This window comes from Phyllopteryx taeniolatus, chromosome 5 (genome assembly GCF_024500385.1).
Source record: "Phyllopteryx taeniolatus isolate TA_2022b chromosome 5, UOR_Ptae_1.2, whole genome shotgun sequence".
In the NCBI taxonomy this organism is placed as follows: Eukaryota; Metazoa; Chordata; class Actinopteri; order Syngnathiformes; family Syngnathidae; genus Phyllopteryx; species Phyllopteryx taeniolatus.
The window spans coordinates 5,124,957-5,150,019 of record NC_084506.1 but is presented as its reverse complement, the minus strand read 5'-3'; the positions used below and the strand labels follow the sequence as shown (position 1 = coordinate 5,150,019).

Below are 25,063 nucleotides of genomic sequence, written 5' to 3'. Positions count from 1 at the left end.
AGTAAGAGTACTCAGATAGAAAACCATAAAGGCACACAAGAACATGCCCATTACTGTTTTGAAATGGTCATAAAACATAGTTTTATCCATTTTAAAGTGATGAGAATGCCACTTTTCCACTACAGTCTACTAGCTCTAACATGAACAAGGCAGTAAGTGACAATGGCTTTTATTGTCAACACACCTCCAAATCTTTTAATAAAAACACAATGCAATTCAACATAAACAACAAGCCAAACTCTACCACAAACTATAATGCGGTGATGAGAATGACATACAAATAAATGTAATTCCTCACACAAAAGTAATTTGGTTTGTGATATTTGTGTGTTAGGAGGATATATTCTGTGTGGAGTGAAAATGGCATACAATTTTAGGGGTTAGATGGCTGGTGTTCTGGGTTTATGGTTAGGGTTAGGGACTCAAATGGCTAAATCTGTTTAACAAATAATATCAGGGTTATTAAAAATTGGACACACGTGCTGCTGTACTCACAATTTTAGGAGGTGGAGGGAACAGTGGAAGTTTAGATTTGACGAAATAGTCACCATTATCCCAGACACACTTATAATCACGACAAACAATGAATTAAAGCATAAAAATAGAAGCGTTGACTTGATACTGTGCTCCCAGATTTTCCATTGCCACAAACCAGATTACATTTACTGACAAAAAAAGGCTTTCACCTTCACCGACTAAAGACTGTAGAGTAGAGAGAAAAACTTGGACTTAACATCGCACTATTACAAACTCAGACAATTAACATTCGAATAACCAAGTATACTTGAGCCATAGCTCGCTTTACAGGGGAAATTGTCGTCCCATGGCTAAGACGAATGTTTCATGTTTTTTAGACGCACTTCTTTCTCCATCTCAAACTGTCTGTGATCAACACGCTCCAAGAAATTCTTCCGCTCCACATACCTTAACAGAGAAAAGAGGATAAGAAAAGCCTTTTAAGTTTACACAGTAAATGTCTGATTTGGGAAACAATTTGGACACTGCTATTTTTAAACAAGCCAATATTCCTTTTTCTCCACTTTCTTTAAATGAATAACTATTTCGAACAGAATAATTTGATTTGATTCATTTTGATTTGGATGATTGTGCAGTGTTGACAATACAGTATATTTGCATCTAAGGAAATAAAAGCATGTAAAGATTTTAAGATTTACTCTTTTAACACCCAATTATTCTGAACAAAACTTCAACCACTGTTGAATTCAGTTTCTTTGTGCATCATTCAAACTTCATAACTGCAATGTCCAGACAGTTAATAATTTTTTAAAGAATATTTGACAGTTAAAATATATAATTCTACACTCCCACAAATGTTAATTAGTCAATCCATAAATGATAAACAGAAAATACACAGAAGAAAAACTGGATTAGAATGCATTTCATATTGGAAGCTATGACAAAAATGAGGAATTACACAGATCTTCACAGTCTCTTACCCATCTCTACCCCTGTTGTGGATTGCCAGCTCCTCAGTGATGCCCTCCTCGTATTTAAAAGCATCCCAGTCCATCTTTGACTTCTCCAGTGTGCTAATTCTTTGTTTCTTTCCACCAATACGACTCAGTAAACCGGACATCCCTGCTGGCCGCTTGGAACTGCTGACACTAATAAATGCAGGGATTTCACTTTAGAGTTGATAAAATTACTATACAGCAGTATAACAGTAGCAGAAATACACTGAGGATGAATAACTGAAGACTGCTGGAAACATACAGTTGTAACCAGATGTTTACATACACCATATCAAAAGACAGCCCCCCCCCCCCCCCCGCCCCCCCTCACTCTGACATGAAATTAGACTAAGCTTTTCCTATGCCAATTAGGATTAGAGAAATTACTTCTATTTGTTTAACGCCAGACAGCGAGTATTATTTTTTTTCCATTACCTTCAAAGTCAGAAGTTTACGTACAGTACGATCACGATGCCTTTAAACAATTTGGGAAAACCCAGTTAATGTCATGTCTTTGGAAGCTTCTGATAGGTTTATTGAAAATATTTGAGTTAAGTAGAGACACATCTGTGGATGTATTTGAAGGCACACATGAAACACGCTGTTTCTTTGTGTAACATCACAGGAAAGTCAAAATAATTTAGCAAATACATCAGGAGAGAATTGTGGACTTGCACAAGTTCATCCTTGAGTGCAATTTCCATATGCCTGAAGGTGCCACGTTCATTTGTTCAATCAATTCTACGAAAGTACAAACACCATGGGAATGTCCAGCCATCATACCACTCAGGAACGAGACGGGTTCTGTGTCCTATAGATGAACACGCTTTTGTCCGAAATGTGCATATCAAGTCAAGAACAAAAGCAAACTACCTTGTGATGATGCTGTCTGAAGATGTAAGAGTGTGTCATTAACCAGACAGAGTAATCGGCTGAAATACCACTATGCCAGGGAGAAGCCATTACTCCAAAAGAAACATCAAAAAGCCAGTCAGGAAGACCTCTCGATTTACGGTCCTACCCTCACCTATGGTCACGAGCTGTGGGTCGTGACCAAAAGAACAAGATCGCGGATACAAGTGGTCTAAATGAGTTTCCTCCGCAGGGTGTCAGAGCTCTCCCTGAGAGATAAGGTGAGAACCAGGGTCATCCAGAAGGGGGCTCAAGAGTCAAGCCGCTGCTCCTTCGCATCAAGAGGAGCCAAATGAGGTGGCTCGGGCATCTGGTTAGGATGCCCCCTGGATGCCTCTCTGGTGAGGTGTTCCGGACACATCCCACCAGAAGGAGTAGGAGAAGTAAACCTAAAATGCTGTTTTGAAATGGTGATCTTATTTCTTAAGGACAACAATTATTCAAAGCTACCTGGCCCTGTCTGAAAAAGTAATGCTCCCCTTTTTAAATCATAAATTAACTGTAGCTAATCAAATTATTTTGGTTCATTTTCACTGACCGCACCCAAGCCTGATTACCTTCAGACTCGTTCAATGCAGAAATAATTTAAATAGAACTTGTTTGACAAAATGAACTCTGCCAAAGATCTAAAAAAGCTGTAACAAAATGCAACAATCCTAAGAAATTCGAGAACAGACGAGAAATAATTGCCATCTATCAGTCCGGAAAGGGTTACGGCGATGCTATCTATGCCTCCCTTTGAATTGCTCTATGTGTTGTGTGTCGGCAGAGGCTCGTAATGGTGTGTAGCTAATAAGCTAATTAGGGACCAAAAGGTAGCACTAGTTAATTAAATAGCTACTAATAGTCACTGTGAAGTATCGTATGCCAAGATAGGACGCGCTCACATTTGGCATTTTTAAATTTTTTTAAAATGTTTTTTTAGGGGTAGGGCTTAGAAAAAGTTGACGCGTTAATTTTCAGTTAAAAAAACGGTGGCAGTATCAGCCGGGGGTGTTTTCACTACCAAAAATACATCTGATAAATATAGTTAAATGCTAGTTTATGACAAGACACCTTCTGAAAGACTGTTTTCAAGTGTCAGCCTTTGTTCCTTTTTTTTTTCAATTTATTATTATTATTTTTTTTTTTAAAGAGGTCAGCCAGGTCCAGGCGAGAGATTGTACATCTAGCAACGAAACATTTAATAGATTATTAGGCCTACGTGAAAAAAATGTTTTCTTTGTTTTGTAGTTGTGCTGTATTACCTTGTATTTTTGGGCTGACAATGAAGATGGGGAGATAAGGACAGGCGATGAGGGAAATGAGAAAGTAAAAGAAACAGGTGGGAACATTATTTGGTGGTCAAGAAGACCATAATAGTAACCATCTGTTATTTATACAGATTTATACATTTATTGCATTTGTCAAGATTTATTTACTCAATCTTTAAAAATTACTCTGTCTGACAGCACATGGAACACCATGTCCATTTTGCATATTTACCATGTATAGTTTACATTGCGAATCAATGTGTTTTAGTAACTGTTCAAATACAAAAAAAAAAAAAGGGATCAAATACATCATGGTCATTGTTTGAGTGAAAATTATCCAAAGGAACTTTAGATACCTCAAATGTGTTATTACAGTTAACTTCCATTTAATAATTCCTTCATCCAAACTATTTTTTTCATCACTTTAGTGGTTCAGAACTGCATTATTTAGCTCCAACTGCCACCTATTGCCTCAGACATGCAACAGCATAATAACTAGGTCACAGAATCTTGGACTAGACAAAAAGTAAATAGGCCTACTAAATTTACAATAGCGTGGTCTATTACTCAAGTGAAAAGGTTACACAATTTATTTCATCTTTAAAAGAGCTAGAGACTTACCAAAGTGTGTATAATATTCTTTTCCTTTGGGATTAAATACTCATTGGTATTATGAGCTTTTCTGATAATAAAACAGACTCTTAAAAGTGTACAATGTATTGGATGAAAAGATAAATATGTCGATGTATCATTACTATTATTATCAGATTAGATCACATCCACAATATTCAGTCCGGCACCCCTCCCCCAACATCATATACAGTACCCCTGTGGCTTCCTGTGGGCTGAGCCCCACCAAAAGTCAGAACCTAGAATCGCCCCTGCTCGTACCTCAAGACAAAAGAATGGCCCACTGACAGCTCGTACCTCGAAAAACACGCAAGTCAGGTCACTCGTATCGCAAGACATCATTTTATACAGTGGCTGAAATAAGTAACATGTCAGCCTTTTTCTCACTAAATACACTTCCAAATGTGCTATTGACATGAAATTTGCACCAGATGTTGGGAACAACCCAATTAATCCATAAATACAAATTAAGAAATTAAATCAGAAATTAAGTTGTGTGTAGTAATGTGAAATGACACGGAAAAAGTATTCAACACATGAAGGGCGGTGACAACACCTAAAATCTATCAATAATCAAACAGCAATCCAGCCCCTTGTCAGTGCAGCTGGTTCAGTCCTAATTGATGGCCTACAAAAGGTCTCATTGCCAAGGTGTGAGTCAAGACACATATCATGATGGGTAAGAGCAGAGAGCTGTCTCAAGACCATCACAAACTAATTGTTGCAAAACATAACGATGGCATTGGTTACAGGTGCATACCTAAGCTTCAGTTGGGCCCACAATATGTAAGTGGAAAGCCAATTTACGTCAATCGGGTGCAATTGACAATCACAGTGCGCTACACTATACGCAATGGCGAGCAACGTGTTGGAATATGAGGAGGAGGATTTCGACGTACAGGTGCACCCAACTGAACTTGGCATCGTCAAACCGTACATGTTTGAGCCGATCAGGTCGGAACCTGACTGACGACAACGAGCAGCCAAGTAGTAGCTGTACAACAGAAAAAGAGAGTGGCCACTTGGTCGGTGTGACAATATGTCAAAAGCATGTCTTTTTATACACTCATGGGTAGAAATAATGAGACTTTACACTGGACCTGATCGGTACTGGCCGATAATTAGCTTATGCTGATCGGCCTTAATGTCATAATTCGCCGATCCGATCAATGACTCTGCAAAAGACATTTACTCTGCGTCGCCGTCGTGTACAGTATATTGGAATCTAAAAGCTAGTTTAGTTTTAGCTTTGTCACGTGTCTTTCGACGTAGTACTGTAAATATCTGACCACGAATAAAGTTATTTAAAAAACAGACCACACGTAATGGGTGGATCAGACTACAAGACAAATTTGGTCATTCACCATTGCACCACGTCAGACTACTGCAATAAAATCTTGTATTCCGATACCACCACATCCCGTTTTTTTACGATCACCGGGCTTCATCATGTCAACTCAAATGCAACCGGATACACTCATTACCATGGCGACGAAATCGCGACATGTGTATAAGAAGAACAAAATGGGGAAAAACGTGTGGTGGTGGTCACCGGTGCTCAGGAATTTATGTTCGTCTAAGTCAAGCAAGCAGGCAACAAAACCTTATGTAGCCTAGCAAGCTAGTGCTAGCACTAACCGTTGTACCGGCGATCTGTCGAATCATGCTCTAAAGTTTTGGTGTGTGTGAAGTAATTTAATTACAATAAAGTAATTATAGTACGCTCGCACCCATTATTTCTGTCATGTTGTAATCTTGGTTTAACCTGACTGATTAGATTACATGAGCTGACTAGAGCAGTGATTTCCAACCTTTATGGAGCCAAGGCACATATTTTACAATTTAAAAATCTCACGGCACACCAACAAACAAAAATGTCACAAAGACTGGATACATTAATTACTGTATCTACTTCCTGCCATCTACAACCCCAATGAAGTTGGGACGTTGTGTTAAACAAATAAAAACAGAAAACAATGATTTGCAAATCATGTTCAACCTATACTTAATTGAATACACTACAAAGACAAGATATTTAATGTTCAAACTGATCAACTTTATTGTTTTTAGAAAATAATCACGAACTTAGAATTTTATGGCTGCAACACGTTCCAAAAAAGATGGGACAGGGTCATGTTTACCACTGTGTTACATCACCTTTTCTTTTAACAACATTCAATTAACGTTTGGGAACTGAGGACACTAACTGTTGAAGCTTTGTAGGTGAAATTCTTTCCCATTCAACTCCCATTTCGTTAGGGTTTTGCAGCTACTCATGTGGGCCCAGTCTATGCCTATGACACAATGAAGAAAGACCATGATAAGTATGGTGTTCCAACCAGACATACATTTTTAACCCGAAGCACAATTTGATGCTGCTTAGTGCAGTACCAATGGTGCCCTTTTTCTCTCCGCCTATTCTGCTCTGCTTCCTCAGTCAAACCTTTATGGCCCTTTTCAAGATGCTGCCTCTGATACCCAGATTCTTCTCTCTTATTTTTTTCCAAAAGGCAGCTTCCATTCAGCTCAGAACGTGCACAAGCAACATCAGCATGTACAAGCCCAATTCCAATGAAGTTGGGATGTTGTGTTAAACATAAATAAAAACAGAGTACAATGATTTGCAAATCATGTTCAACCTATATTTAATTGAATACACTACAAAGACAAGATGTTTATTGTTCAAATTGATAAACGTTATTGTTTTTAGCAAATAATCATAATTTTATGGCTGCAACACATTCAAAAAAAGCTGGGACAGGTGGCAAAAAGACTGAGAAAGTTGAGGAATGCTCATCAAACACCTGTTTGGAACATCCCACAGGTGAACAGGCTCCTTGGGAACAGGTGGGTGCCATGATTGGGTATAAAAGGAGCTTCCCTGAATTGCTCACAGTCATTCACAAGCAAAGATGGGGCGAGGTTCACCTCTTTGTGAACAAGTGCGTGAGCAAGTAGTCGAACAGTTTAAGGACAACGTTCCTCAACATACAATTGCAAGGAAATTAGGGATTTCATCATCTACAGTCCATATCATCATCAAAAGGTTCAGAGAATCTGGAGAAATCGCTGCATGTAAGCGGCAAGGCCGAAAACCAACATTGAATACCCGTGACCTTCGATACCTCAAGTGGCACTGCATCAAAAACCGACATCAATGTGTAAAGGATATCACCACATGAGCTCAGAAACACTTCAGAAAACCAATGTCAGTAAATACAGTTCGGCGCTACATCCGTAAGTGCAACTTGAAACTCTACTATGCTAAGCAAAAGCCATTTATTAACAACACCCCGCCGGCTTCTCTGGGCCCGAGCTCATCTAAGATGGACCGATGAAAAGTGGAAAAGTGTTCTGTCCACAGTTCAAATTGTTTTTGGAAATTGTGGACGTCGTGTCCTCCGGGCCAAAGAGGAAAAGACCCATCCGGACTGTTATGGACGCAAAGTTCAAAAGCCAGCATCTGTGATGGTATGGGGCTGTGTTAGTGCGAATGGCATGGGTAACTTACACATCTGTGAAGGCACCAATAATGCTGAACGGTACATACAGGTTTTGGAGAAACATATGCTGCCATCCAAGCAATGTCTTTTTCATGGATGCCCCTGCTTATTTCAGCAAGACAAAGCCAAACCACATTCTGGATGTGTTACAACAGCGTGGCTTCGTAGTAAAAGAGTGCGGGTACTAGACTGGCCTGACTGCAGTCTAGACCTGTCTCCCATTGAAAATGTGCGGCACATTATCAAGCGTACAATATGACAACGGAGAAGCTGAAGCTGTACATCAAGCAAGAATGGGAAAGAATTCCATCTCCAAAGCTTCAACAATTTGTGTCCTCAGTTCCCAAACGTTTCTTGAATGTTGTTAAAAGAAAAGGTGATGTAACACAGTGGTAAACACAACCCTGTCCCAGCTTTTTTGGAACGTGTTGCAGCCATAAAATTCTAAGTTAATGATTATTTGCTAAAAACAAAGTTTATCAGTTTGAACATTAAATATATTGTCTTTGTAGTGTATGCAATTAAATAGGTTGAACATGATTTGCAGATCATTGTATTCTGTTTTTATTTATGTTTAACACAACGTCACCTCACCTCTTGTGTTCTTTGCTGCTGCACCGTGGCGGCTGCAAGATTTTGTTTTCTTGCTGGCGGTTGAGGTCCCGATGGCCGTAGGAAAAATAGTTGGCACGGCAGCTGACTTCAGCCTTTGCCTAACTACACCTGTGTATCCAATGCTTTCTGCTAAATGTTTCTTAAAACACGCCAGTTCGAAGTGATCAGCACAGAGTTTGTAGTTGTAATTATGAAAAGAAACTTACTTACAGAATATACTGTATAATTGTTCACATGTGGGAGAATATTTATCTTTCACTTGCACTGTATGTTCTTTTAGCAATTTTAGTACACTGTCTTTTATTTTTGAACTTTGTTTTTAAACCTTTTTGTTCTCTGTTTTTAAATGTACTTTTAATCACATAAAGCACATTGAGTTACATTGTGTATGAAATGGGCGATATAAATGAAGCTGCCTAGCCTTACTCTGTCTAAAAAAAACAGAAACCTATTAAACCCAAGTGAAAATTATATGAGTGTTGTTTATACCTGGGGCCAGGACACGTTGATTGGCTGGGAGATGTGGGTTTTTTTTCACCCATCTTCTCTTTTGTACATTGGCTCTTTAGATGTATTTTTGCTTCTTTGGAGTCTGCTAATACTTCTTTATTGACCCTAACAAAGCAAGAAACAGTGAGTATGCAAATCAAAAGGTAGCAGAAAACAAATTTGGTTTCATGGCAAGAACGAGACTAACGAAACAACCAAAAACTTGGAAACTCAAAATCTGTCATCTGTCAATATACCAAATTGTAATTGTAGTATTTGACACAAAAGCATGGGTAAAATTCCTTTCATCGTACTTTTTGGAATGGATGCTGAATTAAGCCGCATATAGCAGACTGGAAAGTATACTTCTGAGGCTTTCATTTTGGTAATCGCTTAAAAGCGGAGATTTAACAAGGAAAGCGGGCGAAGTTCTGCCGGAGGTGGAAGTTGAAGCTCCTTCTGACAGGGGACTCTGCCAGACGTTCCCAGCAGACCCTCATAATACGTTTGGGTCCCCCACCATCAGAGCACACTCACCACCAGATGGTGATCGGTTGACAGCGCCGGCCCTCTCTTTATCTGAGTGTCCACAAATGCAAATGAATGACCACAAAGTCGAAATTGTGAAAGTGCCTTTTATTAAGCATAATTAATGCTAACGTTTTGGAAAACCAAATTTAAGACTATTGATCTTTGGACACCCAATTGTATTGGGGAACACGAATGCCAAAATTAAATAAAAATTAATTACATAACTGTGGCAGTAATTTTAATTTGAATGAACTACATAAGTTTATGTACATTTAATATGCCATTAACTAATCAAAATATGAATTCATTTTATGTAAAACCAGACCTCACGGTTCTGTGTTTCAGTGCATCCTGAATATATTTTATCTGTCAAAAAAAATAAATACAGCTAAAGGTCCTGAAATTTGAAATCTGACCAACTTAATCAATATTCTATAAATTGTCTTACAAATTTCCGAACATCAAACTTTCATAATGCAACATGCTTTACACTTTTCCTTTGGCTTTTTTGTGACAACGTTCCCAAAAGACATCTAAACCTTAAAGTTAGTACAGCTGATACACATTGTGTATTTTATCAAAGCATCTTACAATGTAACTCATTAATGTGTATTGTCTAATAACTACACTTTACATCGATCTTATCGGCCTAATCGGTATAATTAGCTTTAATGTCATAATTCGCCGATCCGATCAATGACGTCATTGATTGGCTCCACAAAAGACATTTATTCCGCGTCGCCATCGTGTACGGTATATTTGAATCCAAAAGCGAGTTTATTTTTAGCCTTGTCGCGTGTCTTTTGACGTAGTACTGTAAATATCTGACCACCAATAAAGTTATTTTTTTTTTAAAAACCTGCGGCGTGGGACAGACAACACGTAATGTGTTTTAATCACTGGGTGTCAACTCAAATGCGACCGGATACACCGAGACTGCACCTTTTAATACGGTGCACCTTATGGTTGTGAAAATATGGTACTGTATATACTTCCTGCCATCTAATAGAAGAGCATGTATTTGTTCCATCTGTCACTATGCCTCACTGGCATAAATAGATGAACAAAGATATTTTCTGAGCCGCTTATCCTCACAAGGGTCACGGGTGTGCTGGAGCCTATCCCAGCTATCAACGGGCAGGAGGTGGGGTACACCCTGAAATGGTTGCCATCCAAGCGTAGGACAAAGATGTATTTATTGTAAATATAATTTTTGGAGCAATTAAGTAAATGAAGTCATTTAAATACACACATTGCTCCATCTCGTGATCGGATCGGTGATCGTTTTTTTAAACTCAATCGGTGATCGGCCCCAAAAACCCTTATCGTCTAAAGCCTACTAATAACACACTCTTTGGACAGAGAATGCATGAATGCAGAATGAAGAAAATGTGATGACAACAAAAACAAAAAAACGAGGGGGCGGGGGGAATCCTGGTTTTCCATGCATTTCGCTCTGAATTTCCACCCCCTTCTTTTTCAGGTTCTGCACCAAATTGTGTGTGATAGGTACATGACAGAAAATGTTTTAAAAATATAAACATCCTTGATGGGACAACAACAAATCGTACCTGATTTCTTCTCCAGCAAAATCAAAAACTTTAACTATGGTGACTTTGGCTGGATCTGATTCCTGTGATTCAGTTCTCATACAAACACTAGAAGCCAAAGAATGAGCCTGAGGAAGAGAAAACAACTTGTTAGAATTTCAAGAAACAAAACTACTGTTCTTCACTAGACCTCCACAACAGATGCCATGTACCAATTACCGTGTATAATGTTCATTTGAGACAACCCCACTCTCCCCAAGCAGACTCCCCTTACGAAGAGAAATGTGTTTGGAAACTATAACTACCTCATTTACCTCAATATCCCATTTAGTCACAAATATAAACAAAATCCAATTTCAGATATCAAGTGGTGGCTCTAAATAAGCAATCATTGCATTTGAGTGGTGACACAAATAAACCTACAGTGTACAATGCAATGAATAAGATGTATAATTGATAGTACAAGATATGATTGGCCTAACAGACAGCTCAGGGTGATGCAAGACCTTGGCCAGGAACACCTCTTATATATAAGTCCGAAACTGAAGGGGTAGGGTGTTGTCAATATGGGTGATGTCAATCGCCTGAGTTCCTTCAATTGACTCTGTTTAAGCGTCTCAGGCTCAACCTCCAATTTGTACTGTCCGAAAAAGTTAGAAATCTCGATTTTGCTCTCATAATTGTCGGACTGCAGATGGTAGAGGGCGACGTCCTCAATATGCAAAATGGCATATTTGGGGACGTCAGGCAACATAGTTCGCTTCTGCAGGGCGAGTCTCGTCGTGGTGTCGTAACTCAAGAGTTGCGCTTAGGGCTGGTGTGTTAACTAGCCATTTGGTGCCAACAATTTCCACGTGAGTAGTAGTAATCTGGTACTGAAGTGTAGCTTCTGCTCTTCACCGCAGTCCATCCTTCATGGGCTTCAGGCCACAAATCCCATCCGTTACATCTCGGATGAACGGCTTACTGGGACACAGGTAATGGATGTCTTTTGTGAGGATGCACGTGCAAATTTGGCGCCAGATACAGTTAAGGATTACTATCATGATAGGCGACTAGTACTGACTCGGACGTAACTGTCGTCCTGCCAGATGCCAACATTAATTCCGTCTTTTCGGCGATAGATGTTGCGGGAGTCGATAATTGGGAGAGTAACAAGGAAGGCTATTTCTCGGAACTCGGGGTTGACGTACAAGACAGTGGAACTCCCGAGAGAAAAAGCCAAGTGGGCTTGGACAGGGCTAATGGGGCTTGCTAGAACTGCAGAAAGGATGCTTTCGACTAAGCTCTGGGGTACCAAGTGTGGAGGAATTCTACCCATTGCTAAGTTGTCTATGGAGGGAGCCTGTCATTCATCAACCTGCTAGCAGTCTGTGTGTGAGCATAATCCGTTAGCAGCAGCGACAGCAGAGTGGTTATGATCTGCCTATTCTGGTTAAGGGTTGCACTGCAAGCGTCGGGAACTAAAATGGCAACTCTTAGCATGTTGCTTAGCGACCAGGAATTGGTTATTTCGTTAGCCATGCGTTGTCGTGTGGTGGGGATTTCGGATTGGAATTTCCGAGGTTGTGTCTCGATGGTACTAAGGCTACAAGCATCACCGGTGAGGGCGCTGCGGATACATGTTATTTTGGTCGTTATGTTTTTGGTTTGAGGCAGAGCAGCGCGCTCGGTTTTGCCAGTGTCTTGGTCGGGCGCCTACGTTGGCAGATTTCGTGTAGTCCTTGGTGTAGCAAGGATGCTGTCACGGAGGTTGGACCTGCTTGACCGGTTCAGTCTCAGTGTGTTGACCGTCCTCCGTTTCGTGCTTGGTGCATAGTGGGTGGATGCTTATGTGACCCCCCCTTTCCCTACGTGGGGCCACGATTGGCTGAGAAGTGAGCTCCACGGAGGCGTAACAAAGCCCACGATAATGCAAATGAGTTGGCACGAAACTGAGGAGAAACCACTGGCAAGCTTGCGCGGCGCACAGAGAGGAAGAATTGAAATAGGGGCGGCCAAGGCGAGCCACAGAAAGAGCAAACCAAAAGCCGGCAAATTCTACATCACGACTGGCGCGGAAGAGAGGACGAAGGCTGGGAAAGTCATGAGAGAAGCAAGATGACTCAGCGGCCATTGAAGAACCGGCCAGCTACATAGAGAAGTCACCATGAAGCTCAGCGTGATGGCTGAAAATGCGGTCCATTGATAAGGGACAGAGTCCACTAAATGTGTTTCGAAGGGCGCAACTTTACTATTGATTAGGGGATCGAGTGGGCTCAAAAGGTTGAGGGAAGGTCCCGTGTCACAAGAGCTACCCCTGGTGGATCTGTTTGGAATCACTGGTGCGGCCCCCCATTTGGTAAGATCGTCAACTGGTCGCGGTTGTTTTGGAGGGGTCGGAGTGCGGACCATGTGCAAGTCAGTTAGACTGTAGTCTATTGAGACTTTAGAGAACAAAGCGGCGTCTTTGATTAGCACCTCCCTCAAATGCTGTCGTTCGTCATCAGACCTCAGGGCTTCAGCATTCGCCAGCACCTGCTGCACATGAGTTTCGAAGTCGGGATAAGGGAGCAGGCGACGATTACACTGTGTTACCGGCGTCGGCGAGTTGGTTCCCGAGGAGTATGAGGCAGTGGGAGGAGTCCTGGGAGACGCGCTTTCGGGTGCAGTTGGGATTGTGCTGAGCGTATGGATCACCAGTTGTTGGTCTGCAGCCAGGTCCACTCTGATGATGTCATCACCCTCAGTAGATCCCACTGGAACGATAGCAATGTGTCGCGAAGGAACAGTGAGGTGTACTTTTAGCAAATAATCATTAACTTAGAATTTTATAGCTGCAACACGTTTCCAAAAAGGTGGGACAGGGTCATGTTTACCACTGTTACATCACCTTTTCTTTTAACAACAGTCAATAAATGTTTGGGAACTGAGGACACTAATTGTTGAAGCTTTGGAGGTGGAATTCTTTCCCATTCTTGCTTGATGTACAGCTTCAGCTGTTCAACAGTCCGGGGTCTACGTTGTCGTATTTTACGCTTCATAATGCGCCACACATTTTCAATGGGAGACAGGTCTGGACTGCAGGCAGGCCAGTCCAGTACCCGCACTCTTTTACTACGAAGCCACACTGTTGTAACACGTGTAGAATGTGGTTTGGCATTGTCTTGCTGAAATAAGCAGGGGCGGTCATGAAAAAGACGTTGCTTGGATGGCAGCATATGTTTCTCCAAAACCTCTATGTACCTTTCAGCATTAATGGTGCCTTCACAGATGTGTAAATTACTCATGACATTGGCACTAACAGAGCCACATAACATCACAGATGCTGGATTTTGAACTTTGCGTCAATAACATTCCTCTTTGTCCCGGAGGATACGACGTCCACAATTTCGTCGGACCACAGAACACTTTTCCACTTTGCATCAGTCCATCTTCGATGAGCTCGGGCCCAGAGAAGCCGGCGGCGTTTCTGGGTGTTGTTGATAAATGGCTTTTGCTTTGCATAGTCGAGTTTCAAGTTGCACTTATGGATGTAGCGCCGAACTGTATTTACTGACATTGGTTTTCTGAAGTGTTCCTGAGCCCACGTGGTGATATCCTTTACGCATTGATGTCGGTTTTTGATGCCGCCTGAGGGATCGAAGGTCACGGGCATTCAATGTTGGTTTTCGGCCTTGCCGCTTACATGCGGTGATTTCTCCAGATTCTCTGAACCTTGTGATGATATTATGGACCGTAGATGATGAAATCCCTAAATTCCTTGCAATTGTACGTTGAGGAACATTGTCCTGAAACTGTTTGACTATTTTCTCACGCACTTGTTCACAAAGAGGTGAAACTCGCCCCATCTTTGCTTCTGAATGACTAACCAATTTATTTATGTTTAACACAACGTCCCAACTTCATTGGAATTGTACTTCTGTACTGTACACTGAGTATCTTCAAGTATTCTCTAGCATTTTAGACAAGTTAACCATCAATGACCTCTAGGGGGCATTCAAGGATTGGCCACTGACATCAGTTTAGGTCAAATCAACATTACAACATGACAGAAAAGTTTATTTCAATTAAATTACTTTAATAAATACTTTTAATGACATGCTTACTCTAACGTTCTCACTCTCCCGGGCTACATGGACGGGTGTTGTCCAGAGTTTGCGTGTTTGGCTTTTCCTATTCTCACCCCGCCCCCCCAGCCCCATACTCCTTCTTGTGTAAATTGTTCAGGTTTGTTGTGTTGAAGCATTTAAATGACGACGTACTTCAGTTGTGCACAGACTGCAAATAAGTGTTGTTTGTCTGAGACACAGCAAAATAGTCCCACACCGACGACGTGCTTTTATCACCGACAAGATTTTTAAAAAACTTTATTAGCCATCATATAGTTACAGTACTACGCCAAGGTCAAAAACTAGATTTTGGATTCATACGCGACTAGGACGCTGAGTAGCTCTCTTTTGCGGAGCCGATCGATGACGTCATTGATCGGAATGGCGAATTATGACATGAAAGCCGATCAGCATAAAATGCTAATTATCGGCCGATACTGATCAAACCGATCAGATCGGTGTAAAGTCTAAAAAGTACTGTTACTTCTTAACAGCAGTGTTTTTTTCTGGTCTCGTCAACTCCTGTGACATATCTAAAGCAGGTCTTGAGCACACAGGCGGAATCTCAGGCTTATGTGCTCCCATATTAGTCCGCCGCGGAGTAATATTCAGAAATTAAATCTGCGTGTGGATGGTGGATGTGCGGAATGGATTTAGCTGCCAGTGTTCAAGGTGTACAAAACAGCCTATGATGACAGCGACGGCAATACGACCCCCCAGGAAAAACTCATCGGATTGATAAGATTCACATAAATGACCTATTTGGAGTTCAAAACCGCGAATTTGGCCGAAAGGCGACTGAATTGCATGTATGATTTAGGTATGTCATCAATAAAATAAAATATATTCTAATTTATTGAAATGTACCTGTATATAATAAAACTGCCTACCTCAAAGACTGTATGCAGCCGGGTTGGCATTGCAAATGTGAATCAGTTCTCAATTGCCTCGGGGGTTAAGTTTTAATGGTGTCAAAAATATTTTAAATTTAGATATAGATATAAAACAAGACATTGAAAGATTTAAATACCAGCATTTTTTAGATCCAGTAGGTGTCGGTAATGAGCAACATCAGCCTCAACTTTTTTTAAGTCAAGTCATTTTCACCCAAGCCACTACTAGAGGAGATGACAATGCTGATTAAGCCATTCAGCTCCTCTAACATCTTGCTGTATTTGTCAGTATCTTGTTTTTTGATATTTAGTGAATACTGTATTCATTTCCCACGCTCGCCAGGTTAGTGGCGGACTGGAAATTACATGTCCTTCAAAACAGTAAAAACGTTGTACAATCACATATAAGGGGCATAACTTGCATTGCCTACATCAAATTCAATCAATGGCTCTGTTCTTTTGTTGTAATGCAGAATTCGAGCTTAGGGGCGCGCCAAAAGGTACATACTATAGCTTTAAGCTACCCTGACCTAATCGGTGCGATGGCAACACAAACCACATGGGCCATAGGAACATTTTGCTACCAGGAACTCAGTTTTTTGGCTGGTTAGTGGAAAAGCCCCTAATGTATTTTAATCCTCTTATTTCGAGCCTTGCATAACGCTGCATAATGGCGGCTCTGTCAATGAAAAAGTTAACACCTACAGAGGTCTGTCAACTAATCAGCGTTTGTTAGCACAGCCCGCCCCCTCAAAGAGTTGCCGGTAGCTCTCGGAAGACCCTATCCACCAGGAGGAATGAAACAATCCAGGGGAAACTTTCCGTAACCTGGTAGTTTTTTTCGGTGGGGACACTGGGAACTCAAGCTATCACGGTAGCTAGGGAAGTTCCTGCGGTTGATAATCCTCAAGGAGGATCTAAAGGACTTAATACAGAATTTTCTCAAATTCAAACTTTTTAGTTGATGATAATCTAAATCTTTGGTGGTAAATATTAGTAAAATAAGTTTATCTGCCAAACGGCATCTGGTCTTTTCTTTCCTGATGTACCCCTCCCCACAGACGGGAAAGCCCATGAGCCTGACTGCTTAGGCAGCAGTGGCTGGACGGCGGATTGAAGAATTTTACGAAGTGGAGGGAAAACTAAGCCATTAATCCTGTTCACACACACAGCAGAATGAGCGTGCTTACTTTAACTTTTATCAGGCTGACTTTTGAGTTTCGACGCAGGCAATTTTGATTCGCCAGTGTTGCAAACATGGGCAATATTCGCTTCACCACATCCTGTTTCAATTAGCCATTGCCGAGGTGGCGAACGGGCAGCGCGAACCCTGAGTGCCATACATTGCATTATCAAAACCTTACCTCCGGTGTGGTGTGAGTTGGCGAAGCACCCATCGATGCTTTGGGTCTGGGGGCAACATCAGACAAGAAACGAGCCCAGAGGTCATCTGATTGTTTCTTTTGTGTAGCTTCATCATCATTCTGTATTTGTGTCAGTTTTTCCACATCTTCCTGCAGTGGCCGAGCCTCTTCAGTACCACCTCCATTCTTCTCCTCTCCGTCTACTTTTAGCACTCGTTTTGGCCTCTTTCTGTGAAAAATAATAGTTAATTGACAATGCTAACAAATCCTGACAAACTACTGTTCAAACGTTTGCGAGTCAATTCGATTTTTTTAACCATATTACCATGTCGGGACTGTATTTCTGATTATGGTCATAATGACTGACGAACATTTTTTATTTATTTATTTTTTTTAAATACTAAGCGACACTAAACCTTTGAATGGTAGTATATACAGTGGGTACGGAAAGTATTCAGACCCCCTTAAATTTTTCACTCTTTGTTATATTGCAGCCATTTGCTAAAATCATTTAAGTCAGGCACCGACCACCTTACGGCCACAGCTCCGGTCGGCTGCCTCAACAACGGAGGGGCGAAACATGGTCCACTCCGACTCAATGTCCCCCCCACCCCCCAGGACGTAGGCGAAGTTCTGTCGGAGGTGGTAGTTGAAGCGTCTTCTAAGAGTGGACTCTGCCAGACCCTCAAAATACACTTGGGTCTGCCAGGTGGGACCGGCATCTTCCCCCACCATCGGACCAGGTGGTGAGTGATTGACAGCTCTGCCTGGGGTGGATGGTCGCTTACAATTGGTTAGCGATTGTAATGCATGCCAGACTGATTTTGAGTCATTAGCGGTAAACGGTTTTTCTAACTTTACTGCATAATTTCTCTTTCCAATGTTAATTTCTTTAGTCAGATGGTTTCTAGTGCAATTATACAGGGCTCTATCACCACTTTGATATGTGTCCTCTTTAGCCTGGCGAAGTTGCTTAAGTTTGGCAGTGAACCACGGCTTGTTGTTATTGAACATGCGAAATGACTTTGTCGGTACACAAACCTCTTCACAGAAACTGATATAGGAGGTCACAGTGTCCATATATTCGTCCAGTTAAATTTTCAAAGACACTCCAGTTTGTGCAGTCTAAACAGCTTTGAAGTTCTATCTTTGCTTCATTGGTCCACTTCGTCACTGTTATCACCGTAGGCTTCGCGCATTTATGATTTTGCCTGTATGTTGGTATTAAGTTAATTAAGCAGTGATCAGACGAGCCCAGAGCTGCACGAGGTATAGTACGGTATGCGTTATTTAGCGTAGTATAGCAGTGGTCTAAAATGTAATTTTCCCTGGTAGGACAGTCGAGGACAGTGGTGCTTGTATTTAGGGACTTCGTGGTTGAGTTTAGCTTTGTTGAAGTCCCCAAGAATGATGAGGGGTGAATCTGGGTGCTTTTTTTCAATTTCGTTTACTTGTTCAGCGAGCGTTAGCAGTGCGGCATTTGTGTTAGCATGAGGAGTAATGTAAACACGGGCGAGGATGAAAAATGCGAACTCATGCGTCAAGTAGAATGACGTACAGTTCAAAAACAGCGACTCCAAGTCCGGGCTGCAGTGTGTGCCGAGCTCCGTGACGTCAGTACACTATTTTTCCTTGATCTAGAAGCATATCCTGACACCTTCTGTTTTCCCCGATAACTTCGTGTCGTGGACTGCCCGGTATAGTTCGAAACTCGGAAGCATGACAGCGCCATCAGGGACGTGTTCACAAACCAATGTCTTCGTAAAGCACAGGGCGGCGCAACGTCCAAAATCTTTACTGGTTTTTGTGAGAAGATGAAGCGTGTCCATTTTTTTATTGGGTAGTGAGCGAAGATTCACAAGGTGGATTGACGGGAGTGCCATTCGAAATCCTCTTTTACTGAGCTTCACTTGGATGCCGGCGCGCTTCCCCCGTCGACGACTTCGCCTCCATGCGGCGTACGCCGCGGCCGCCTCACCGGTGAGTTAACTCGGAGAAAAAAAATGTTGCAAACGTTGGTGAAAGAAAGTCCAGGGTAATTAGGACTCCCTAATGTTTAGCAAGTCTTCCCTTGTGTAAGTGAGTCACGTAAAGACGAACAAAAAACACAAAAATATCGACAATACTAGAGAGCACGTAACAGAGGTGACAACAGGGGTAGGCGCCATCTTGAATTTAATTGAACTCTTTGGATGCCATAATGCACACCACGTTTGGAAGAGAAATCGCCCTGCACATCACCCTAAAAATACCATAGCAACATTGAACTTCGGAGGTGGAGACCTGATGGTGCGGGGAAAACGAAACGAGGAAGGACACTTCATCAGGATAATGATCCAAAACATACTGCCAAGGAAACTGTCAATTGGTTTAATAAAGCTGCTAGAATGGCGCAGCCAATCACCTGACTTGAATGAAAGGGAAAATCTATGGAAAGAACTGAAACTCAATGTCCATAAAAGAAGCCCACAGAACCTTCAAGATTTGAAGACTCCTTGTGTGGAGGAATAGGCCAAAATCACACCAGAGCAATGCATGCGAATAATTTCTCATTACAGGAGGAGTCTTGAAGCTGTCATTGCAAACAAAGGCTTTTGTACATAGTATTTAAAAAAAAAAAAAACAGTTGTTGTGCTCAATACGTTTTCCCTGTGTCATTTCCTATTAGATACAACTTAATTTCTGAGCTTATTTGTTCTACTTTCTTGATATGGATGGGTTACTTGGATTGTTCCCATCTGGTGAAAGATTCATGTCAATAGCACCTTTGGAAATATATTTAGTGAAACAAATGGTGACGTTACAAATTTATTTCAGCCGCTGTGTGTGTGTGAGCAGTGTGCGCGCGCGCCCGCACACACACACACACAGTTTTTCTCTTTTTTAATAAATCTCCAAAAATTTCAACAATTCCGTCTTTTTCTGTCAATATGGGGTGCTCTGTGTACATTGAGGGGGAACATGAATGATTCTAGCAAATGGATGCAATATAACAAAGTGAAAAATTTAAGGGGGTCTGAATACTTTCAGTACCCACTGTATATTACACACACACACACACACTTTCCCATAAAATAGAAAATCATGGAAACGTTCATTTCCATAATTCCATTAAAAAAGTTAAACTTTCATAGATTATAGAGTCAAGGCCCACAATTTAAACAATTTTGAGTACTTATGTTTATTTTTTCATAATTTGTGCTTCCGGCTCATAAAACCCACAAAATTAGGAATTAAAAAAATTGGAATACTGTGAAGAAATCACCATTTACTTCTCAGTTTTTGTAAAAAAAAAAAAAAAAAAAAAAGAAAGAAATTAGGGTCACATTAAATCAATGAAAATATGAAACTTTCAATACTTGGTTGGCAATCCCTTTGCTTTAATCACTCTCTCGATGGCATTGAGGCAATCAGCCTGTGGCATTGCCTGGGAGTTATGGAAGGCCAGATTTCCTTGATGCTTGCTGTCAGTTCTTCTTTGTTTTTGGGTCTGGTACCCCTCATTTTCCTCGAGATAATACCTCATAGATTCTCAATGTGGTTTACCAATGTGCAAGTTGGCTGGTCAGTCAAGCACTGTGATGGCAGGGGCATCAAACTAGGTTTTGGTGCTGCTGGCAGTATGGGCAGGGGACAGGCCCTACTGGAAGATGAAATCTGCATCCCCATACAGATCCTCAGCAGAAGGAATCATGAAGTCCCCTAAAACATTCTGGTAGACTGTTGCAGTGGATTTAAGAAAGCAGAGTTTACCAACACCGGCACTGGACATTGTACCCCAAATCATGACTGACTGTGGATATTTCACACTGGACCTCAAGCAGCTTGGGTTCTGTTCTTCACCAGTCTTCCTACAAAACCTTGGACCTTGATTCCCAAATGAAAGGCACACTTTACTTTCATCGGAAAAGAGGACCTTGGATCACTGGCCAACAGTCCAGTCCTTCTCCTTGGCCCAGGTGAGAAGCTTCCTACATTGGCTCAGGCTCAGAAGTGGCTTGACTCAAGGAACCCGACAGTTGTTGCCCATCTACCAGATGCGTTTGAATGTGGTTTTTCAAGCTGTGACTCGGGCCTCATTCCACTCTTTCTGGATCTCTGCTAGATTATTGAATATTCTCTGTTTGATAATCCGCTGAAGCCCATGGTCATCTCTTTTGCTGCTGCATCTTCTCTTGCCACATTTTGTCTTTCCATTGATATTCTTGGACACAGCACTCTGTGAAAAGCCAGACTCCTTAGCTATGAACCTTTGTGGCTCACCTATCCTATGGAGGGTATCAATGATGGTCTTCTGGCCAGTTGTCAAGTCTGCAGCCTTCCCCATATTGAACCCAACTGAGACAATTGAACCAAACTGAAGCAATTTAATAACACCTGGGAAAACCTGTGCTGGTGTTTTGAGTTTAGGCGATGATTCGTGTGTGATACTCAGTTTTTAAAAAAAATTATGGCCTTGGGCTGATTTCCTCACAGTATTCTAATTTTTGGAAATCCTGATTTTGTGGGTTTTGAGCTGGAAGCCCAAATTATGTAAAAATAAAAATGTGAGTCCTGAATCCATCTATGAAAGTTTAACTTTTTGAATGGAATTATGGAAATAAACTTTTCCATGATATTCAATTTTTTTTGGAAAGGGTCTGTCTGCGGGTGTATATATTTATATTAAAAAAAAATTGTGCATCGAACCTGGCTCAGAACTCGAGATACTCACAGTCCTATTAAGCATAACCAAAAATCTCATTTTCAACACAACCAACCTCAAACTGCTGCCGTTTTTCTTAACACTCCTCTTGGTCACATTGTCAGGATGTGGCACACCGTCACTTTCATCTGAAGGCTCTTCCTTTTCACACTCATTAATATCATCCTCGCTGACATTATCATCTGAGGAAAAAGAGCGAAATAATAAAGAATGTGATTTCACATGAAACACTACACATTAACAACACTTTTAAACCAAAAATACACTTCTAAATCCAAGTCCAGGGTGTTTACGCCAAGTCATCTAGGATAGGCTCACAAAGGCAGACAACCCCCACCAATCTCTAGCTTTCTCCCTCTCACAGAACAACAACTAGCTGCATACATTGTCTTTGAGAGTAAGATTCATTGCAAGACTACTGGAAATTCATTAATAAAAAAAAGAACACTATGCAGCACTCTGCCAAGGTTGAAAATGAGTGCATCTCAATTACTGATGAATGCCACGGACTCATAAATGCCAGAAGGGGGCTCAGGTTTTATTAACAAGGTCCAGAATTTAGTACAATCTAGTACTGTTTTTCCATGGCTATTAAACCAAGTATTGGTAGTTTTGGCCTTGTGGGCAGGTGCCAAATCCTGCTGGAAAATCAAACCATTGTCTTCAAAAGGTTCGTCGGCAGCGGGAAGCATGAAGTCTTCTCAAATGTCCTGGTAGACAGCTGCGGTGATGGTGGACTTGATAAAAGACAATGGACCCACACTAGCAAATGACATGGGCTCCCCAAACCATGACTGACTTGTGGAAACTTCACACTGGACTTTAAGCAGCTTGACTTTTGTGCTTCTCCATTTTTCCTCCAGACTCTGCGACCTTGATTTCCAAATGAAATGCAATATTGACTTTAATCTGAAAAGAGGATTTGGGACCACTCGGCAACAGACCAGTACTTTTTCTCCTTAGCCCAGCACAGACGCTTCTGACGTTGTTTTTGGTTCAGGACTGGCTTGACACGTGGAATTCTAGAGCTGTAGCCCATGTCATGCAGACGTCTGTATGTGGTGGCTCTTGATGCAGTGACACCAGCCTCAGTCCACTCCTTATGAAGCTCCCCCAGATTGAATCGTGTTGCTTGACAATCCTCTCAAGGCTGAGGTCATCCCTGTCACTTGTGCACCTTTTCCGGCCACGTTTTCCCCTTCCTCTTAACACTCTGTTAATGTACTTTGATACAGCGCTCTGTGAGCATCCAGCTTCTTTTGCGATACCTTCTTAAGACGTTTTCACCTTATGGAGGGTGCCAATGATGGTTTTCTGCACAACCGTCAAATCAGATTATTCTGAAGCCTACTAAACCAGACTGGGACTATTTAAAGGCTGAGGAAAACCTCTGCAGGTGTTTTGCGTTCATCAGCTGACAAGATTGGGACACAGGGAGCCTACAAGGTTGAACTTTGTCATGACATTCAAATTTTGTGAAATCCTGGATTTTTTTCCTTTCTACCATAACCATCAAAATTGAAACAAGGCTTGAAATTTCAGTTTTTGGAAAAAAATGACTTTTCCTCGATATTCTATTTTTTTTGCACATACATGCATAATCGTTTAGTAAATAATATTATTTATTATTATTTTATTATTTACGACCTGGCGATGAACTAAAACTGAGATGCACTGTTAATTCAGTCAATCCAATTTGCAGGCGTTGTAGATCTATGGGAAGTTGAGCTACATAAAGATTTTCGTAATGGTGTATAAACTGGATCACGTTTGGATTCATGCAAAGACGGAACGTGAAAACACAACACGATGGAAACATGCATACAACATACAGCGGTGTCAATTGTGTCGTTGTCAACTGGGCAATAAACAAGCCAAATGTCCAAAACGACTTCCTGTTACTTAAACACGTGAATGTTTACAATTTATGATGGCCGACTGTTAAAGACGCAAACGGTACACGTGCATGAAATGCTCAAAGACACAGACGCCGTGTTTACATGGCGGTGCGGGCTGTTCTCACCTGACGGGGCGTAATCTGCATCTTCACTCGATGAATATCCATCAGAGTCATCGTCAGAATAGTTCATCGCAGCTTCTGTTTGACGGACGGGCAGCCCAAATAAAAAGGCGACTCGGGCGTTGAAGTGAATATCTTTCGAATACAATCACACAGAGGAACGTGTAACGTCTTTACGTCCATCCGCTAAACAATGAGGAAGAAAACCGGAAACATTTTTCTCCAGCGCATGCGCTTTTTCTTCTTCGTGTCTTGTAATGGAGGGTGGCAACCAACCTTAAGGCCAATTACCGCCCCCTACCACGATTGAGTTGGTCGCAACGATCGGGCAACAATCCCTCTTGGATTCCCAAAAAAATCGAACCTTCATTTCTGCCACCTCCAACTCTGCTTCCTGTTGTCTCTAATCTGTACATCATGGCTGGCCTCACCACTGTTTTATAAACTTTGCCCTTCATCCGAGCAGAGACTCTTCTGTCACATAACACACCTGACACCTTCCTCCACCCGTTCCAACCTGCTTGGACCCGTTTCTTCACTTCCTGCCCATACTCACCATTGCTCTGGACGGTTGACCCCAAGTATTTAAAGTCCTCCACCCTCGCTATCCCTTCTCCCTGTCGCCTCACTCTTCCCCCACCACCCCTCTCATTCATGCACATATATTCTGTTTTACTTCGGCTAATCTTTATTCCTCTGCTTTCTAGTGCATGCCTCCATCTTTCTAACTGTTCCACCACCTGCTCCCTGCTTTCACTGCAGATCACAATGTCATCTGCAAACATCATGGTCCACAGGGATTCCAGTCTAACCTCATCTGTCAGCCTATCCATCACCACTGCAAACAGGAAGGGGCTCAGGGCTGATACCTGATGCAGTCCCACCTCCACCTTAAATTCATCTGTCACACCAACAGCACACCTCACCGCTGTTCTGCTGCCCTCGTACATGTCCTGTATTATTCTAACATACTTCTCTGCCACTCCAGACTTCCGCATGCAGTACCACAGTTCCTCTCTGGGTACTCTGTCATCG

The 25,063-nt window shown here is 41.6% G+C and overlaps 1 protein-coding gene across 2 annotated transcripts; it reads right to left on the bottom strand.

Moving 5' to 3' along the window:
• Nucleotides 1-153: 153 nt before the first annotated feature.
• Nucleotides 154-24,247, bottom strand: cfdp1 (craniofacial development protein 1). Of its 2 annotated transcripts, XM_061773453.1 has the most exons (7): nucleotides 24,032-24,245; nucleotides 22,064-22,190; nucleotides 17,304-17,532; nucleotides 10,977-11,083; nucleotides 8,875-9,000; nucleotides 1,458-1,625; nucleotides 154-924 (listed from the first exon to the last, which is right to left on the bottom strand). In XM_061773453.1, the coding sequence occupies exons 1-7, from the start codon at nucleotides 24,096-24,098 to the stop codon at nucleotides 828-830; spliced, it is 921 nt and encodes a 306-aa protein (XP_061629437.1). In that variant the 5' UTR covers nucleotides 24,099-24,245; the 3' UTR covers nucleotides 154-827. The 2 variants fall into 2 exon arrangements, with proteins under 2 accessions (XP_061629437.1, XP_061629438.1); XM_061773454.1 differs by lacking the exon at nucleotides 8,875-9,000 and having other exon boundaries at nucleotides 24,032-24,247.
• Between the last annotated feature and the right edge of the window lie 816 nt (nucleotides 24,248-25,063).